Source organism: Perognathus longimembris, chromosome 1 (genome assembly GCF_023159225.1).
Source record: "Perognathus longimembris pacificus isolate PPM17 chromosome 1, ASM2315922v1, whole genome shotgun sequence".
In the NCBI taxonomy this organism is placed as follows: Eukaryota; Metazoa; Chordata; class Mammalia; order Rodentia; family Heteromyidae; genus Perognathus; species Perognathus longimembris.
This window is the reverse complement of record NC_063161.1, coordinates 72,668,658-72,685,660: the sequence shown is the minus strand read 5'-3', so window position 1 is coordinate 72,685,660 and position 17,003 is coordinate 72,668,658. Positions and strand designations below refer to the sequence as shown.

General features: G+C 54.6%; 1 protein-coding gene across 1 annotated transcript; it reads left to right on the top strand.

The window, feature by feature from the left end:
• The first annotated feature begins 2,260 nt into the window (after window positions 1–2,260).
• Window positions 2,261–3,315, top strand: Cldn3 (claudin 3). The gene has a single exon (XM_048351266.1). It carries the CDS (start codon window positions 2,390–2,392, stop codon window positions 3,044–3,046), a length of 657 nt encoding a protein of 218 aa, XP_048207223.1. The 5' UTR covers window positions 2,261–2,389; the 3' UTR covers window positions 3,047–3,315.
• The last annotated feature ends 13,688 nt before the right edge of the window (window positions 3,316–17,003 follow it).

The following is a 17,003-nucleotide window of genomic DNA, read 5'->3' as shown; positions in this document are numbered from 1 at the left end:
CAGAGGATCGAGGTTCAAGGCCAGCCCAAACATAAAAGTTCTCGACCATCTCCAAAATAACTAGCAAAAAACTGGGCTGGATGTGTGAGTCAAATGGCAGAGCATCAGCTGAGTAAGCTGGATAAGCACAAAGCCCTGAGTTCCAATCCTGGTACCAGTTTTATATATATATATGTGTGTGTGTGTGTGTGTGTGTGAAAAAATTATGTCAAAAGTATGAAAGGGGACGAGAAGACAAGAGAATCAAGCATGAATATATATATATATATATATATATATATATATATATATATATATATACCTGTAATCCTAGAAACAGGAAAAACCTGTAGTCTGAGGCCACCCAGGCAAAAGTTTGAGCCCCTCACTGAAAAGCAAAATAAGGAGGACTGGTGGTGTGGCTCAAGTGGTTGGTTGCTTGCATAGCATGCTCAAAGCTCTGTTTTCAGTTCCCAGTACCACAAGTCATAAGAAGCAAAAGATGGGGGCGTGGCTAAAGTGTAGAAAGCTAATAATCTTCAGGATCATAGAGGAAGGGGGACAGTATGGCCATTGTGGGGTAGGCGAGGGATGGCCTTGTCAGGGATAAAACCTGCTGGGAAAGGAGTGAGCCAGAGGACACCCAGAGTGCCCCCGCAGAGGGGACGATGGGAGGGGGCAGAGGGGACAGTGGTGATGCACCTACGCTGTGGCATCGAAGAGCTAAAGCAAGCCGTCAATCATTGCTGGGTCCTCAGTGAAGAGAGCACAGAGGAGGACAGGACAGGACAGGAAGGGACAGAACCAACAGGACCTCCAGGCCAACCCCAAGGCTGGCAATGTGCTGGGGAGGAAGGGCTCAAGAGCAGATCAAGAGAATTGTACAAATGTCTAATTTCTAACTTTTTTTTTTGGCCTGGATTAAATCTATTTCCGGGCCCTCACAAGGGAGGGAGAGGGCCCTGGCACTCACTCAGACAGAAAGGGGCAGGCGGGGAACAAAGGGGGATGGGGAAAATCAGCTCAGCCCCAGACTCCTGGACATAAGAGCTGCAAAAGAATACATAAACACATAGATTCGTGTGTACCAGTACTAGGGCTTGAACTGAGGCCTTGTCTGTTATAGCTTTTCCATTCAAGGCTGAGCCACAGCACCATTTTCGGGTTTTTACAGGGTAATTGAAAATAAGTTTTCTTTCTCTCTCTCCCTCCCTCCTCCCCCCCCACCCCCTTTCTCTGACTTTCCTGATTGGATTGCGTTCCTCAGATTTCAGGCCCCTGGATCGCTGAGCCACCAATGCCCGGCTTGGGGGGCACTACAGCGGGCGGGCCCTGGCTTCTGAGTCCAGCACCCCTAAGGATGGACAACCCCACCGGCCTAAGATGAGGCCAGGCCGGTCCGAGGCGTGCCCAGCTGCCGAGGACCCAGCGCAGAGCAGGTGCTGAGCTCAGGCTACCACCCTCCACAAAGGCCAAGGCTGCAGCCACGCCCAGTGACTCCGCCCACTAACCGCTGTCAGGGTAATTGACCGCGCCCCTCTGACCACGCCCACTCCACCGTTGTCCTGAGCAGTCTGCCCCCCCATTGGAGCCGCCCACTCACTGTGCAGGTGGTTGGTCCCGCCCACGCGAGCTCCGCCCACCCCGCTATCCCAGTGGTGGGCCCCGCCCCGGCCCCGCCCACTCCCCCGTAGTCCTAAGCGGTCGGCCCGACCCCGTTGGCCACGCCCATTCCACTGTACAGGTGGTTGGTCCCGCCCACGCGAGCCCCGCCCACCCCACTATTTCCAGCGGTGGGCCCCGCCCCGGCCCCGCCCACTAGGGTGTCCGCGGGTCGGCCACGCCCCCGCGCCGCCCTCTCCAGAGATGCCTGAGGGAGGGGGGAAAGCTGGCGACCGGGAAAGGGAGGTTGACCCCTTTGCAATTTGCACCCCAACTCCATGAAGCACCCCGTCTTCCGAGCTTACCCCAGAGAACTAGTCTGTGAGTCTTGGGGACCAGGAGCCAGGAGGTGAGACCCCGCCTTCACCGGGCCCCCTCACCCGGCGCCCTCCACTGGGGGCGCGCGGTAGCCGAGAGGCGGGGTCCACGTCAAGGTCCGGGCCCGGGCGGGCGTGGCTGCGCCGCTCCCGCCCCCGTGGGGCGCGGGTCGCGGTGCTAAGCCCGACCTGCCCGGGCCAGGCCCGGCCCCAGTCGCTGTCGCCGCCAGCCAAGCCGCGGAGCGCAGCGGGCGAGCGGGGCGAGCGCGGAGTCGGCCGTTACGCGCCCGGGCGCACACCTGTCTGTCCGTCCGTCCGTCCGCCCGTCCGTGCCGGCGCCGCCGCAGCTCTCCCCGGCCCGACAGCCGCACAGCCCGCGCGGCCCTCGTCTCCCGCATCCCGAGCGCGCCCGCCGAGCGGCCGAGCCAGCCATGTCCATGGGCCTGGAGCTGGCGGGCACGGCGCTGGCCGCGCTGGGCTGGCTGGGCGCCATCGTGAGCTGCGCGCTGCCCATGTGGCGCGTGTCCGCCTTCATCGGCAGCAGCATCATCACGGCGCAGATCACCTGGGAGGGGCTGTGGATGAACTGCGTGGTGCAGAGCACGGGGCAGATGCAGTGCAAGGTGTACGACTCGCTGCTGGCGCTGCCGCAGGACCTGCAGGCCGCCCGCGCGCTCATCATCGTGGCCATCCTGCTGGACGCCTTCGGGCTGCTCGTGGCCCTGGTGGGCGCCCAGTGCACCAACTGCGTGGACGACGACACGACCAAGGCCAAGATCACCATCGTGGCGGGCGTGCTCTTCCTGCTGGCCGCGCTGCTCACCCTGGTGCCCGTGTCCTGGTCGGCCAACACCATCGTCCGCGACTTCTACAACCCGCTGGTGCCCGAGTCGCAGAAGCGGGAGCTGGGCGCGGGGCTCTACGTGGGCTGGGCGGCCGCCGCCCTGCAGCTCCTCGGGGGCGCCCTGCTCTGCTGCTCCTGCCCTCCGCGCGACAAGTACGCGGTGCCCACCAAGGTCCTCTACTCGGCGCCGCGCTCCGCCGTGCCGGCAGCGGGCCCCGCCTACGACCGCAAGGACTACGTCTGAGCTCCAGCGCCCGCCGCCGCCTTGCCGCCCCTTCGCCGGACCCCAGGGGCCGAGCCCAGAGGCTACCCCTCGGGGAGCCGATCCTCCAGGGCCCCGGGGCCGAGCCCCCTGGACGGCCGCCCGCCCGCCCGCCCGCCCATCCGCCCGCCTCGGTGCCCGCCCGCCGCGTCTTGCCAGCCCCAAAGCCAGCAGTGTGCTCCGACCGACCGGACCGGCCACCTAGAAGCGGGGCCTTTGGTATTTTTCAATAAAAGTCTTTCTCGTTTTGCAATCGCCGCTGGGTGCCTCCTTGTCCTGAGTGGCCGCCGGGGAGTCGCCCTGAGCCGGATGCCCCTGTCCTGCCACCTGGAGCTTAGAGCCGGACAGGGGGTTCAGGAAGAAGGAAGGGGGTGCAGGGGTGCAGGGAGCCCTGTGATCACCGGGTGCTTGCCCGCCGCGCTGGGGGATTTCAGCCCCAACCAACCCGAGCTGGGGTGGCGTGGCAAGTCCCATCCACAAAGCCCAGCTTGGCTGAGGGAGTGGTGGAGCCCCGTGTGGCCGCGCCTGCCAGTGGACAGGGACCCCTGCGGTGTGGATCGGCCCCGTGGGGCGCACCCACCCGTGTACAGGGACCCTCGCAGTGTGGATCGGCCCTGTGGGCCCCCCCTGCGGTGTGGATCAGCCCCGTGGGGCGCACCCACTGGTGGATGGGGGCCCATGTCGTGGATTGGGGCCCCGTGGGGCGCTCCAGCCCATGAATAGGGACCCCTGCTCTGCACGTGCAGGCTCTCTAGAGAGCCAGGCACAAGAGCTCATGGCAAACCTCCGTTGGAGAAAGACAATAGGCCTTTTGTGTGGACCCAACCACTGTGGAAAGCCTGGGGCCACATCTGCTCACCTGTTGGGGAGGGGGAGTAAGAGAGACACCCCCGCCTTCCTTCCCTGGGACCCTCAAGGGAGGGGCAGAAGAGAGGAATCAGAGTCCGTATCCCCAAACTAAATAATCTGAGAAAGCCTTCAGTCCTCAGAACTGGGTGCTGGGACTGCGCCCTGCCCCTACAAGGAAGAGGTTCCTATGCTTAGAGAAAGTGAGGGAGAGGGAGGATGAGCAAGGAGAGAATTTCCCCCATCCCTGGGGGACAGGGTGGTGGTCAAGAGCAGAGGGTGAGGGACAGAACCCAGGGGGAGGGGAAGGTCTGTGAAGGAAGAAAGATTGGGTGGGGGGTGTGGCTCAGGTAGAGAGCCAGGTTAGCCCTAGCAAGTATGAGGCCCCAGGTTCAATTTCCTGTAGGGTAAGAAGAAAAACAGAAAGTCAAATGCTGGTGGCTTATGCCTGTAATCCTAGCTATTCAACCCTAGCTGAGATCTGAGGATCCCAGTTCAAAGCCAGCCTGGGTAGAAAAGTCTGTGGTGATACTCTTATCTCCAGTTAAGCACCAAATAGCCAAAAGTGGAGCTGTGGCTCAAGTGGTAGAGCCCTAGCCTTGAGCAAAAAAAACCAAGCATGAGGCAGTGTGTTAAGACCCCAACACCAATGGAGGAAATGGAGGAGGAGGAGGAGGAGGAGGAGGAGGAGGAGAGCAGGAAAGATCTAGATCTTTCTAGACCAGTGTAGGCCAGGCTCCTGGGGTGATGGGGAAGGCTGAGGGGTTCCGATGGAAGTGTATTAACTTTGGCCAATCTCTGGCTATCCAGGAAGGACACCAGGAAGTATGAGGACAATCAGATGGCAACCGAAACCAGAGGAAAGATGACGTCAGTCTAGAAACAAACAACAAAAAAGGTTTCAAGGAGCAGCTACTGACACCAATGTGCCTGACAGCAGAGGTGATTGGGAAGCAGAGTCAGGAAAAAAATCCAGCTCTGTCTATGACCAGAGAATTGTGGGGTCTAAGAGAGCCCAGGCTCCCTCCCCAGTGCTCTCTTCTCAAAATGAAAGAAGGGGGCATTAGTGATATAGCATGTAGAACAACAGGGTCTGAGTTTGTAAGTAATTGTTTCTCCAACTGTTTCGGCTATGGCAAGCTTAAGCCAAAATGTTCTCTATTTATTTACTTACATATTTTGGGAAAAGGAGCTAGGGGGTCTTGTTATGCATCCCAGACTGACCTTGAACTCCATCTGTATCTCAGGCTGGCCTCAAGTGCGTGATCCTCCTCTGTCAGCCTCCAGAATATTAGGACTACAGGTATACTGTAGCTGGGATTACAGCATACGCTGCTGCACGAAAGGATTTCTAGGAATAAGGAATGCCAGTGTGGTATCTCCCAGTGGCCTGAGGAGGAGGTAGATATTGGAGAAGAACTGTGTACAGGATGGAATCTCCCCAAAGCTGGCCCGGAGCTACCAGAGGAAGGGGAAGGGCCCAACGAGGTGACTGTTGAGCTCAGTCCTGGAGAGAGCTGGAGAAAAGGGATTCCTGCTGGGTGCCCCTGGCTCACACCCCAAATCTCCTAGCTACCCAAGAGGCAGAGATCTGAAGTTAGAGGTTCAAAGCCAGCCTGGGCAGAGAAGTCTGTGAGACTCTCATCTTCATTTAATCACCATAAAGCTGGAAATGGAGCTGTGGCTCAAGTGATAGAGAGCCAGCCTTGAGCGAAAAAAGAAAAAAAAGGCTAAGGGTCAGCAACCAGACCCTGAGTTCAAGCCAAACGACCAAGGGAAAAAAAGGAAAGAAAGAAAAGATATTCTCCCAGCTTCCCACCTTCCTCTGTGAAGCGGGGAGCTCTCTAAAGAAGGGGGCTTCTGGAGGAGGCGCTTAGAGAATGGCTGAGGGCTGTAAGGAGGCCCAGGGGGCAGGGGGCAGGGGGCAGTTTCTGGGATCTTGTTGGGGAATTGGCCAGTGGTTTCTGGTTTGGCTCCCACAGGCCCTACCCAAGGCAACCGGGTTGGGGCACAATGAACCGAGGGGCTCTGCTGCCCTTGTCCTGGGGAGTCCTGCAGGCAGGCCCAGGGGACTGACAGGCCACTGGCTTCCTGGACGCCACGCTTCCTGGACAGCCTGGGCGCCATGCTCCCAGTCACACCAGGGCCACACTGTGTCCCCACACTACAGAGATAGAAATGTGACCCGCAGGAATAGTCCTAGGGGGGGTGCAGACTGGACTCCTGGGGGCAGACTGTCAGTGTGCTTGCGCCCAAAATCTAGGCACCCACTGCGGGGCGGTGGCAATGGGTCCCCTCCTTCCTCCCTGATCTAACTCTTGTTTCTTTAGTTCCTCATTTTGTCAGTCTGGGGCTCCAGCCTGCTAGGCCGGGCCCTACCCCTTCAGTCCCTCGGACCTGGGGATTCTCAAAGCAGAGTCTCACTTTATTCCTGGGCCACAATCCTATTTGTACTTCCCTGTGTCGCTGGGGGTGACAGACACACCCCACTGTGCACAGCCTTTGTACAACAGGCCAGGCTGCTGAGACAACCATTGATTGAGATGGGAGTCTTGAAAAGTGTTGTTTTTTTTTTTAATTTTTTAGTTATTATAATGATGATGTACAGAGGGGTCACGGTTACCTAAGTCAGGTCATGAGTACATTTCTTTGGGGACAATGTCACCCCTCCCTCACTCTGTTTTCCCCACAAGTTGCATAGTTCATATCCCACGTTGTGTCTAGTGAGTACCACTATTGCATTTGTTTACCCTTGGTTCCTCCATTTCTGTGGCTCCCAAAGACAGGTAAAGGAACTAAGAAGACGAAAAGAAAAAAAATGAAAGCAACAACAAAGAAAAAAAAACTTGTTTCCATTCCCTGGAGGTTATTTCAATAAACATTATTTTATATGATTGGAGGCCCAGAGGCATTGCACCTTTGTGTTCCTCCCCTAAGAGCATCCTCCTTTGGCCTCACTGTGTGAATGCCTACAGTCCTGCATAACTTATCGTTTCCGGGTGATTTTAGGTCTAGCTTGTGCATATGAGAGAATACATGTGCCATTTGTCTCTCTGAGAAACCTTTTTTTTTTTTTTTCTTTTTGGCCAGTCCTGGGGCTTGGACTCAGGGCCTGAGCACTGTCCCTGGCTTCTATTGGACTCAGGGCCTGGAGCACTGTCCCTGCTTCTTTTTGCTCAAGGCTAGCACTCTACCACTTGAGCCACAGAGCCACTTCTGGCCATTTTCTGTATATGTGGTGCTGGGGAATTGAACCCAGGGCCTCATGTATACAAGGCAAGCACTCTTGCCACTAGGCCATATCCCCAGCCCCTACCTACCACATCCACCTTGGATTCTTGTTATTTGTCTTTTTATTTTCTTTTCTCTCTCTCTCTCTCTTTTTTTTTTTTTTTTTTTTTGTCTGTCATGGGGCTTGAACCCTGAACCTGGGTGCTGTCTCTGAGTTTTTTTTTTTTTTCAGCTCAAGGCTAGTGTTCTACCATTTGAGCCACAGCACTACTTTTGGTTTTCTAGTGGTTACTTGGAGATGAGTCTCACTTTCCTGCCCAGGCTGGCTTTGAGCCACGATCATCAGATCTCAGCTTCCTGAGTAGCTAGGATGACAGACCTGAGCCACCAGTGTGGCTGCCTTTTTCTTTTCCTCACTTTCTGTGATAGGATCTTGATATGAAGCCCAGGCTGGAATGAACTCTTCAATATCCTGCCTCCAACTCTCAGGTGCTGGGATTATAGGTGTGCACTACTACACTTGACTTTGAACCTCTTAGTCCTCTCTGGAGTCTGGGGCCTAAGTGAGGACAGTACAGAGACCACCAGATGAAGGTCCCAAGAGAGAGGCCTCAGGATGCCTTTGGAGAAGACAAGGCCATTTGGTGTTGAGGAGGAAGGCAGGTGACGTGAGTTCTAAGTCTAGTCTGGATGCTTTTTTACCTAGGCAGCCCCCCTCTTTCTAGGCCTCAGTTTCCCTGACATTTTGACAAAGGGGAAGCAGACCAGATGGTCTATGACACCCCAACTTAACTTGTTTTTCCACTCTCACCTTTATTCTTTTTTTTTTTTTTGCTAGTCCTGGGGCTTGAACTCAGGGCCTGAGCACTGTCCCTGAGCTTATTTTTGTTCAAGGCTTAGCACTCTGCCACTTGAGCCACAGTGCCACTTCCAACTTTTTCTGTGTATGTGGTGCTGAGGAATCAAACCCAGGGCTTCACGCATGCTAGGCAAGCACTCTACCGCTAATCCACACTCCCATCCCTCCACCTTTATTCTTACATCCTTTACAGGAGAACTAACTGGAAGCAAACCGACCAGGTAAAGAGAGTCCCTCACACTCAGTTGCCACATCCATGAAATGGGTTTAGCGATAGCACCGGAAGCTCACACCTGTAATCCAGCTATTCCAGAGGCTGAGATTTCAGGCTCTGTATTCAAAACTAACCCTGGCAGAAAAATCCATAGAACTCTTTTTTTTTTTTTTTTTTTTGGCCAGTCCTGGGCCTTGGACTCAGGGCCCAAGCACTGTCCCTGGCTTCTTCCCGCTCAAGGCTAGCACTCTGCCACCTGAGCCACAGCGCCGCTTCTGGCCATTTTCTGTATATGTGGTGCTGGGGAATCGAACCTAGGGCCTCGTGTATCCGAGGCAGGCACTCTTGCCACTAGGCTATATCCCCAGCCCCCTCCATAGAACTCTTATCTCCTAATAATCAGCAAAAAGCCAGAAGAAGAGCTCTGGCTCAAGAGGTAAAGCACCAGCCTTTAGGAAAGAAGCCAAGCAAGAATGCAAGGCCCTGGGTTCAAACTCCAGTACCAGCACAAAAAACCAAACTGCCAAATGAATAGAACTGAGTGGTGCTAAGGATCAGCTCACCCTCCTCCGTGCCTGCTTTCCTGGATGAGCTCCCTCCTAGTGATTTCCACCGGAGGCTCAGGCCCCAAGCCGAAGCCCAGGGCCCCCAGGCCCGCTGAGAAGTCTATGGAATGAGAGCCGTTGGCAGCTTGCTGACTCCTGGCACCAGGCTGGGCATACTGTACGTGCTTAATTAATTCACATTCCTATCATTCATTTTTTAATATATATAGCTAGCCAGGCAGGAACCTGGGGACACAAAGGTAGATGGCTGGATGAGAAGTTTCTACGTTTCTCCCAAATTCACAGCCCCAGAGCTCCCTGCCAGAGGTGCACACCCTCTCTCACCCCCTCCTGCCTCGCCCCGGGCCACCCAGGTCACCACACCTATTTGAGCTCTTCCTTGCTCTGCCAAACAAACACAGAGTTTATTGTGGAGCCTCAAGGTCTGGAAGGACAGACAGGGCCTTCCTCACTCCCTCCCCTGCCAGGTTCCAGGAAAGGTCACCAGAGCCAGGTCAAGTTGCCTGGCCCAGATGGCAGAGGGAGTTGAGCATCCGTGCTGTTGCTACCCAGAGCTCTGCCTGTGGTCACTTTGTAATCTCTCTGCGAGGCTGGCATTAGACAGGGACGGGGAGAGCTGAGGACTACAGTGTACGGCCAATCCAGTGGGGACAGACACATTTGTGAGGCTTTTATTTCCAATGAACCAGCAAAATGCTGGATGGGAGGCATGGCACAAGTGTTAGAACACCAGCCATGAGCAAGAAAGCTGAGCAAGCTGGAGGAGCTGAGTTTAAGCCCTGGTACTGCCAATAATGATGATGATAATAGAATTATCCAGGCACTGGTGGCTCACGCCTGTAATCCTGGCTACTCAGGAGGCTGAGATCTGAAGATTGCAGTTTGAAGCCGGCCTCCACAGGAAAGTCTGTGAGACTCTTATCTCCAATGAACCACCAAAAGGCCAGACGTAGAGCTGTTGTCCAAGTAGTAGAGCACCAGCCTTGAGTAACAAAAGCTCAGGGACAGTATCCAGGCCCTGAGTTCAAGCCCCAAGAACTGCCCATCCCTTCACACACCAAATAATAGAATTACAAAATGCTGCAGCAATGTTGTTTCTGAGCACACAATCCAAGAGCTAAAAGGCAAACCATAGAAAACACACACCCATGGTTGCCCCAGCCCTATTTACTCACAATGCCAAGAAACAAAACCAAAGGTTCAGCAATGGATGAATGCACAAACTAAATGTGGTGCAAACACACAATGCTCTATTCCTCAGTCAGTCAGAAGAGGTAAAGTCATCACCTGCTCCAACCTCCAGTCATCCTGGAGACCCACGGCCCTCAATGACTTCAGGACTCATTTATACGAGGTATTTCCTCAGATGAATAAAAACAGAGAGTAGGAGTGCTGGGAGGGGGAGGGAAGAGTGGAGCTTCTGGTTAAGTGTAGAGTTTCAGATTAGTGAAAGGAAGTTCTGGAGATCTCTTACACAATGTCTTACTGAGAACACATTTAACACTACTGTAGACAGGTGCTCTACCTCTTGAGCCAACACTGACTCTTCTGGTGTTGGCTATTTTCAGCATAGGGTTTTGCTTTACACACCAGCCAGCCTAGACTGTGATCATCCTTTTTGTGCTTCCCTGAATTACTAGGGATGTCAAGCTCATAACATCATGCTCAGCCCTTGGCTGAGATGGGGGGGTCTTCTGAACTTTTTATGCCTAGGCTGGCCTTGAACCACAAAATACTGATCTCTGTCTCCTGAGTAGCTAGGATTACAGGCTTGAACCATGACACCGTGTACAACTCTGAATTGTGCATTTTGAGAATGGTTAGGACACCCTGGAATGTGACTTAGTGGTGGAGTGCTTGCCTAGCATGCATGAAGCCCTGGGTTTGATTCCTCTGTACCACATAAACAGAAAAAGTCAGAAGTGGTGCTGTGGCTCAAGTGATACAGCAAAAGAAGCTCAGGGACAGTGCACAGGCCCTGAGATCAAGACTCAGGACTGAAAAAAAATGATTAAGATGGTAAAGGTTATGCTATATAGATAGATAGATTTTGGAATCACAATAAGAACTGATAAAAAGAGTGGGGGTATGGGTCACATGATAGAGCGCCTTCCTAGCAAGTGCAAAGTCCTGAGTTCAAACTCCAGTTCTGCCAAAAAATTAATGCAGAAGTAAAAAGTTCAAAGATAAACAAGAAACAAGGGTAAAATATTTGCATTATCAGTTACAGAAAGTTTCTATACCTTAAAGAGTTGCTGCAAATCAATACGTGAAAGTGCAATAATCCAATAGAGCAACTTGAGGAAAGATAAAGAAGCAATAACACAAAGAACTACTTCTGCTAAAAATACATTAAAAATGGCCATCCTATTAAAACATGTATTTTTTGGTATGCCAGTCCTAGGGCTTGAACTGAGGGCCTGGGTGTTGTCCCTGGGCTTTTTGCTCACAACCTAGTGCCCTACACTCGAGCCACGGCTTCACTTCTAGCTTTTTGTTTTTTAATTGGAATAGTCTCATGGACTTTCCTGCCCAAGCTGACTTTGAACCACTGTCCTCAGATCTCAGCCTACTGAGCAGCTAGTATCACAGGCCTGAGCCAGGGAGGCTGACTAACTTCTTTTTGGGACTCTAGGGAGGGAGCCCAGGCTATCCTGGAACTCAGGACTCTCCTGTCTCCCCTGGACCATAGGTGAGCCATAGATCACTCTGTCAGGGTGTCCTATTTCTGTCTCCTGGGAACTTTTTTCTTTGGTTTTGTTTCTAAACTGACATCATCTTTCCCGGTTCGGGTGCTGTGTCAGTAAGCTTCCTGCTGTCCCCACCGAATGTCCTGGGGAGGGCCAGACTTCACAAGGAGCCCCTGGGTGTCCCCAGAACAGCCTTACCCTGACCTTTGGATCTTGCTTCTCTCTTTTCTGTCTCTCCAATCTCTCTCCATTTTTCTGAATCTAGGGAGGACCCCTTCCTCACCCTGGAACTTGCTATGTGAACTCCACCCCTTACCCCCACCCTCACCCCATACACAGCTTCATCTATAGACCCCTGACAGCCATACCGTCTCCCCACAGCTGGCTGGAAAACCCCTTCTGGGGTCTCCCCTGTCTTTTTTTTTGCGGGGGGGGGGGGTCATAGGGCTTGAGCTCAGGGCCTGGGTGCTGTTTCGGAGCTTCTTTGCTCAAAGCTGGCACTCCACTACTTAAGCCACAGTGCCACTTCTGGCTTTTTGGTAGTGAATTGGAGACAAGAGTCTCACAGATTTTTTTTACCCTTGCTGGCTTTGAACCTCAGTCCTCAGATCTCAGCCCCCTGTACAGCTAAGATTGCAGGTTTGAGCCATGGGTGTGGGGGAGGGGAACCCATCTTCTACTTTTTCTAGTCACTGGAACCCCTCTTTCCTAGTAGGCACAAGGCCTCAGGCCTCCTTACAGAGTTTCAAGAACAAGAGCTTTCTCAGGCAGGGCTCAGCTTAGAGAGTCACACTGTGGTTCTTCCTTTTCCCTTCCACCCATAGATCACTGGGTTTGACCTCAGCCCTCACCCAGCCTCCACTCCCAGGACTCCCAGATGGGTCTCTCTGGTTGTCCTCACCAATGGTCACCCTGATCTGTAGCACTTACTCCTTCTTCTTATGATTTTTAATTTTTGTTAATTTATTGTGAAAGTGATGCACAGAGGGGTTACAGCGTCATACATAAGGCAGTGAGTACGTTTCTTATCAAACTTGTTACTTCCTCCTTCATTTTTCTCCCACCTTCCCTCCTCCTCCCACCAGAACCTATTCCCTTTAATATAAAAAAAACTAGCCATGCACCAGTGACTCAGACCTATAATCCTAGCTACTCAGGAGGCTAAGAGCTGAGGATCTTGGTTCAAAGACAGCCTGGACAGGAAAGTCCATGAGACCCTTTATGGCCAATAAAGGTCCAGAAAACTGGAATTGAAGTTCTACTCAAAGTGGAAGAGCATTAGCTTTTAAGGAAAAAAAAAAAAGCTGAAATTCAGCACCCAGGCACTGAGTTCAAGCACCAGGACTAGTGGGAATAAAAAAAAGTTTCTGCCTTCTCACCACTGCCACCTGCCTGCCCTCTGGGGTCCATCACAACTGCTCCAGCCTCTCCCATCTGCCTCCTTTTCCTGCCTTTCTCTCCTCTATTCCCAAGGTGTCTGTCTTTTCCCCTGTCTTCCTTCCAGGTACTTTCTGTTGGTCATCTTGTGCTGTACCTTCACGGACAATTAACTGACCTCTCTGATCTCTAGAGGGGATCAGAAATCATAATGTGCCTCTGGGGAGGTCATTATTCAATCATAGAAACACCAGAAACAAGGCTTAGCACCTGACAGCTTCCATCAATCTTCACTTGGGCGCCAACATGGCGCCTTGCACGCCTGCCTGAGCACAACTCTAGTGAGGGAACAAGTGCCCTCATGGGCAGGCCCCCCACCGGGGCTCGCTCTTCCTTTCCTTCTCCCCTTGACTCTGACTCTCAGATATGCTCCAAATCGCCCTGCTACCCTCGGCTCACTTCCATTTACCTGTTCCAAATCAGCATCCACACTGGGTGCCCAAGGTTCACCCCTACAATCCCAGCTACCCCAGAAGCTGAGATCTGGAGGATTGCGGTTTGAGGCAAGCCTAAGCAGAAAAGTCTGCGAGACTTTGCTCAAGAGGTAGCTAGAGCATCACCTGAACAAATTCAAAAGATCCGATCTCAATGCAATACTGGCCATAATCTCCTGTTTCTCTTCTTCTCCTCAGCTTTTTGGAAGGCCTGCCCCGTCCCCCAGATCTGTTCTTTGGATAGTCAATAGCTTAGAAATGTAAGTAATAAATCAGGTTGCTAGGGGCTGGGGATATAGCCTAGTGGCAAGAGTGCCTGCCTCGGATACACGAGGCCCTAGGTTCAATTCCCCAGCACCACATATACAGAAAACGGCCAGAAGCGGCGCTGTGGCTCAAGTGGCAGAGTGCTAGCCTTAGCGGGAAGAAGCCAGGGACAGTGCTTGGGCCCTGAGTCCAAGGCCCACGACTGGCCAAAAAATAAAAAAATAAAAATAAAATAAAAAAAAATAAATCAGGTTGCTAGTGGCTGAAGCCGGTAATCCTAGCTACTCAGAACTGACATTCTTGGTTCAAAACCAGCTCAGGCAGATGTATTCCAGAGACTTTCATCTCCAGTTAAACCAGCAAAAAGCCAGAAGTAGAGCTGTGGCTCAAATGATGGAGCACCAACCTTGAGCAAAAGGGTAAGGCCTGAATTCCAGCCCCAGGATCACCACACGCCAAAACCATGTAAATAACACTGCTGGGATAACGACTGGGGCAAATGTGCAAGGCGCTGGGTTCAGATCCCTAGCATTCCTGAGGGTATATATTGCTTGAAAACTTTCTCGCTGGCACTCAATTCTCTTACGATAAACAGCAATGTCTTAAAACCGCCCTGCTTGGACCACCCCAGCCCCACTCTTCCTCACGCACTCGGGCCTGGGCTGGTCTCCTCCGGCTCCGCGGCCCTCTGGCCTCCTCGGCACCCCTCCTCCCGCCCCCCGTCTCTCCCCACCCCCCCCCTCCGGGGCCTTGGCACCTGCTTTGTCTGGAGCCATTTCTCCCGCTGCCCCTAGGCCCGCCTCCCTCCTGTCCTCCCCTGCTGCGGCCCTGTGCATCCCCAAGCGGAGGGGTCCCGGGCCGCCGCCGTCCCGGAGCGGGGGAGATCCACCCAAGGAGGCATCGCACAGTGGGGCAAGCAGAGCTGAGCGCAGAGAGACGGTGCGGGCCGGGGTCCCCAGCCCTTGGGCTCGCCCGGAGCCCGCACCGGCCGCGGCCCGGGCCCGCCGGCGGGCAGGAATCCGCCCGGTGACCTCCCCGGCGCCCTCGGGTCGCTATGGCGACCGCGGGTGAACAGCGGCCGATTGTCCCCGCGCGGCGGGGCGGGCGAAACTCGGACCACGTGACCGATACCGGGCCCGGTGCGAGCGCGGACTCCGCCGCCACGGCGCCTTAACCCGTTCGACGCGGCTGGGACCGGGGTCCCCGCCGCTGAGAGCCACGCCCGCGAGGCCCTTGGTCCCACCCAGGACTTGGATGGATCCCGAGCACTGTTCCCGGAGTGCGCGGGGATGGGCTCCACGCAGCCAGTGGCCGGGGCGGGGCCTGTGACCAGGGCGGGGCTACAACGGCTAGGCTCCGCCCTCAAGGGCGCTGGAAATGCCGGGAGCGTAGAAGAGCCCAACCCGGAGGCGTGGCTGGTAGACCTGACGCGGAGACCCCGCCCCTCGCATCCGGAAGCCCCGGCTCCGCCCGCCGGCCCCGCCCAGGGCATCCGGAAGCCCCGGCCCCGCCCCCTTGGCCTCACCTACTCAGGAACGTTCTCAGGGAAACCTCAAACCAACTGGTTTTTCTGCTCGCTGGGCCCAGCCCCGCGCGGCTCTGTGACCAGGCTGGGTCCCGGGCTCGAGGTCACCCACCCCTTTCCCGTCCTCCCTAGGCCTAGAAAAACCTCCTCTTCCTCCAAGGCCCCAAGGCCCCCACCCGGGCTCAGGTGTCCCCACCGTCCCCGAAGGATCGCACCAGCTGCGTTTAGAGTCCCCAGTGAGCGCGGGTTAGAACAAAACACCATTTGGGTCCCCTTAGGCTCAGAGGTGTGAGGCCTTGGAGTGGAAAAGCAGAGGACCGCTTTAGATCCGACCCCAAGGAGGTGGCAGAGGGGCCGTGTCCTCTGCTGGGGTGGGGCTGTAGCTGACCCCCGCCAAAGCTTTGCTTAAGCACTCCCAGGTTTGAACCCCCAGCCTCTCTCGTGCTGGGCAGCCTCCACCACAGAGCCACATTCCCAGCCCAATAACCTTTGACTCGCTTGTTGATTATTCAGTAAAGTCACTAAGACATTTTGCATCACATAACCAAAACCTAGCTCCAGTCCTCCAGGAGGCTGGGATGAGGCAAGGCTATTGCTATGGAACCCCCGGATAGACCTGCAAATGTTTTGGGGATGTAGGGTAGATTTCCACTTAGGAAATCTGGGAAGGATGAAGTGGCAGTTACCTCTGTCTCTAACCTCAAGAGATGCTCAGGACACACTGGGAGTGGTAGTGCACACCTAGAAGAGCAGCACCCGGGAGGCAGAGGCTTATTAGAGAGATTTTGTCTCAAATAACAAAGTGCTGGGCACAGGTGGCTCACGCCAGTCATCCTAGATACTCAAGAGACTGAGATCTCAGGATCAGGACTGGAAGCTAGCCTGGGCCTAGTCCATAAGACTCTTAATTCCAATAAACTAACAAAAAGCTGGAAGTGGAGCCCTGGCTCAAGTGGTAGAGTACCAGCATTTAGAGACAAAGCTAAGGGGCAGCACCGGGCCCTGAGTGCAAGCCCCAGAATTGGCATAATCGCACAAAAGAAGATCTAGAGGATGGATAGACAGCTGAAAGGCACACAAAACACCAGGGAAGGAAGAACATCAATTAATATCTAAAAACAGAATGCCTGCTCGGGGACCATGGGAAGAACCCCTCTGGGAGAGGCCTTAGGAGAACAGACTAGTGGAAATCTGGCTCGATGCCACCCACCCCCCTTTGTGGAAAGAATGGACTGTAGTGGAAACTTGACTCGATGTCGCCCCCCAAAGCGAGGCGATTTCCGTACAGCAGGCGCTGATCTGGGGGTTAAGGAGGTCAGGGAACTTGTTTCTTCCGGTGAGATGCTGGCTGATGCAGGCCGTGTGTGTGTGTGTGTGTGTGTGTGTGTGTGTGTGTGTGTGTGTGTGTGTGTGTGTCGGGGATTGAAGTCGGGGCCTGGGCGCTGTGTGTGTGTGTGTGTGTGTGTCGGGGATTGAAGTCGGGGCCTGGGCGCTGTCCCTGAGCTTGTTGCTCCAGGCTGGAGCTCCACCACTCCAGCCACAGATCCACATCCGGCTTTTTGGTAGTTTACTGGATAAAGATTCTCACGGACCTTCCAAAGCCTGATCCTCAGGTCGCAGCCTGATGAGTAGTTGGGGTTGCAGGTGCGAGCCTCGGAGCCCGACGGCAGGACCATCTCCAGGCAGGCAGCAGTGCAGACGCACCTGGCCGGGCTCTGCCCCGGTCCCACCGTCCCTCGCACGCGGAGACGCAGGCTCTCCCCCGCAAAGCATCTGCCCTCGTGCCTGTGCCTCCCCACCAGCAGAGGGGCCTGGCGGGGCGGGGAGATGCGGAGTGGCGGCCGAGCCTGGCGGGAGAAGCGAGCCACCA

Bases quoted from the DNA above. Each gene is read 5' to 3' on its own strand.
- Cldn3 (XM_048351266.1), top strand. From the start codon at position 2,390: ATGTCCATGGGCCTGGAGCTGGCGGGCACGGCGCTGGCCGCGCTGGGC.